Consider the following 2,920-nt stretch of genomic DNA (forward strand, 5'->3'; position numbering starts at 1 on the left):
ACTCTTGGAAATCAAATTGATCTCTGAATCCTTTAAGTAAGAAAACAATAAAGGTGCTTGAGAAAATTTAGTTCATATTTCTGTCTTGATTACTCATTCACAATTTCATGATAATAATGAAAGAATTTAAAGTAATGCATATGACATGATGACATGATGACATAGTAGGCAGTCAAGGATGATAACTGTATTATTTTTATTATGCCCTTATTAATATGCTCCAATATCAAGAGAAATAAAAACTACATATATCTTTTTGTGTCAGGACTTTTATTGTTGATTCTTATCCCTCAGTTTCAATCTACTTAATTTATAATTTTGGAAGAAAAAAAATAAGTATTATTTATGGTTTGAAGTTTTTAGAAATATATTTCAAAATATGCCAAAAGAGTATACTTGAATGTACCTAGGTCAATAATTTTATGGGTGTTTTAATAGAACAATTAACTTTATTTATTAATCAAAATATAATTTTTGAGTGTCTATTACATATTAGCCACTCTACTAAGTATTGGAGTTTTATGAATTAACCAGGTAAGGCATGGTCCCTACCTTCAGGGAGATTACATTTTAGAATTTTTCACAAATAGTTAATAATGATTTAACAAATAAAGTTTAGTCCTTGAACTGAGGTAACCAAGGGACATATCAATAAGTTCTAATATATTTTTACTTCTGTTGTTTTTATGAAAACTAAGAATAGTGTAACCTCCACTGTTAGTCCCTATATAGCTTATCACTTTCATTTCTTCCTCTCTTTATTTTCCCCCTGCTTTTTCCCATTAATATATGGGTAGGAATTTATTAAGGAAAAAATGATAATTCAGTTGCCTTTTAACAAAAGGTAAGTGAATGTTTTGAGGGTTCATGTCAATATTATAAAAACAATTTTATCCAAATGGAGTTAGGATAAAACTCAAGAGAAGTTCATTAAGATGGTGTCATCAAGGATAGATGTATGGCTGTCTTACACAAATTTTAGGCTCTCTTTTAACACAGTTAAAGGTACAGGAAACCTGATTGGATAATTATAAACATAAGGAGAAATTGTTAGTGTTTGGATTTTAAGGAAATAATTCATAAGTGCCCAACTGGCTGATAAATAGATGCTGAAATGCCAGGAATTATATTAACCCTATTTTTGTTTCTGGAAGAGGAATAACAAATAGATATGAACTAAATGCCCTAAATGTACAACCTATTTTACAAGGTCTATGTATTGTCAACTTGAAGTGCTCACAGTTTTTAGGCATTAAGTATTAACCTTGGAATCCATGTAATAGCTTCTGAATCTCTTCATAGCGTTTTTCATCTCTTGATTTCTCAGGGTATAAATAGCTGGATTTAGGAGAGGTGTAATAACCGAGTAAAACACTGCAAGAAACTTGTCCACCCAGGTGATGGTGACTGGCCACACATAGATGAAGATGCACGGCCCAAAGAAGATCACCACTACTGTGATGTGGGCAGTGCAGGTAGAGAGCACCTTAGATGCCCCAGTTTTAGAGCTTTGGCAGACAGTGAGGAGAATATATGTGTAGGATATCAGCAGCAGAATAAAGCATGTTACAGCTACCATACCACTGTCAATGTTCATTAAAATTTCCAAATTATAGGAATCCATGCAGGTAAGCTTGATGACCAGTGGTATATCACAGAAGAAGCTGTCTATTTCCCTGGGGCCACAGAAAGGCAGCTGCACAATCACAACCATTTCACTCATAGCATGCACAAAGCCAGTGGCCCAGGAAGTCACCACCAGCCCAATGCACTTCTGAAGACTCATAATGGTTGAGTAGTGGAGTGGTTTGCAGATGGCCACATAGCGATCATAGGCCATTATCACAAGTAGCACCATCTCACTGGCTGCAATGAAATGGGAAAAGAGGATCTGGCACATGCAGCCTCCAAAGGAGATGGTTTTGTTTTCCCTCAGAAAGTCTGTGATCATCTTAGGAGTGGTGACTGAGGAAAGCCACATATCAACAAAGGACAGGTTGGCCAACAAAAAGTACATGGGGGAATGGAGATGAGGGTCAGTGATGATTAGGATCACAATGACAGTATTTCCAGATATAATGGTCAGGTAAAGCATAAAAAATGTCACAAAGAGTAAGACCTGTATATTCCATGAGTGGCAGAGTCCCAGAAGCACAAATTCTGACACTCCAGACTGATTTTCTTTATTCATTTTATCAGTGTGTCCTCTAAAAATAACCTAGAGAGAAGAATAAATTACCAATTAATGGGATTAGAAAGGATACCTTATTTTTAGAATTTGGTGTTCTCATTGAAATTTAGCACCTATATCTTTAAATAAAAAGTACAATTAGGAAGAGAAGTCTAGACTAAATATATATGGTATTATATCCTAAAAATGCCTAAGATTGGCTGTTCAAGAAGCAGAGTCTGAAATAGGACTGTTATGCGAATGATTTATTGACAGGGTGCTCTCACAAGAAGGGAGCGAAGAAAGCAGGACAACAAGGTGAGAGCCTAAAATAAGATTGTGGTATCACCTGGAAACTGGCTTCATTCCACTATCCCAATAAAAAGGATTTGTGCTGGGCACCAACAGGGACAATTAAAGGAAATAATTAAAATTTAGGTTATCTATTTAAAAAGATGATGGTGAATTGATATTAAAATCCAGTACAAATGACATGATGCAACATAATAGTTCTTCATACTATGTATAATGATTGCTTCAAGCCTCATTTGAACCTCTTCTATAAAATATCGTAAAAGGGGCTGGCTGGTTTGCTCAGTTGGTTTGAGTGTGGTGCTGATAACATCAATGACAAGCGTTCAATCCCTGTACCAGCCACCAAACCAAACCAAACCAAACAACCCGAAACAGAAAACAAAAACTACAAAAATCCAAACCAAAACTACATAATTAAACTTCTAGCTTTTCCTC

General features: G+C 35.1%; 1 protein-coding gene across 1 annotated transcript; it reads right to left on the minus strand.

The window, feature by feature from the left end:
• Positions 1-1,252: 1,252 nt before the first annotated feature.
• On the minus strand, positions 1,253-2,191 carry LOC134373570 (olfactory receptor 4K14-like). The gene has a single exon (XM_063091483.1). The coding sequence runs from the start codon at positions 2,189-2,191 to the stop codon at positions 1,253-1,255; it is 939 nt and encodes a 312-aa protein (XP_062947553.1).
• Positions 2,192-2,920: the final 729 nt, after the last annotated feature.

The sequence above is a fragment of the Cynocephalus volans genome, chromosome 3 (genome assembly GCF_027409185.1).
Source record: "Cynocephalus volans isolate mCynVol1 chromosome 3, mCynVol1.pri, whole genome shotgun sequence".
NCBI lineage: Eukaryota > Metazoa > Chordata > Mammalia > Dermoptera > Cynocephalidae > Cynocephalus > Cynocephalus volans.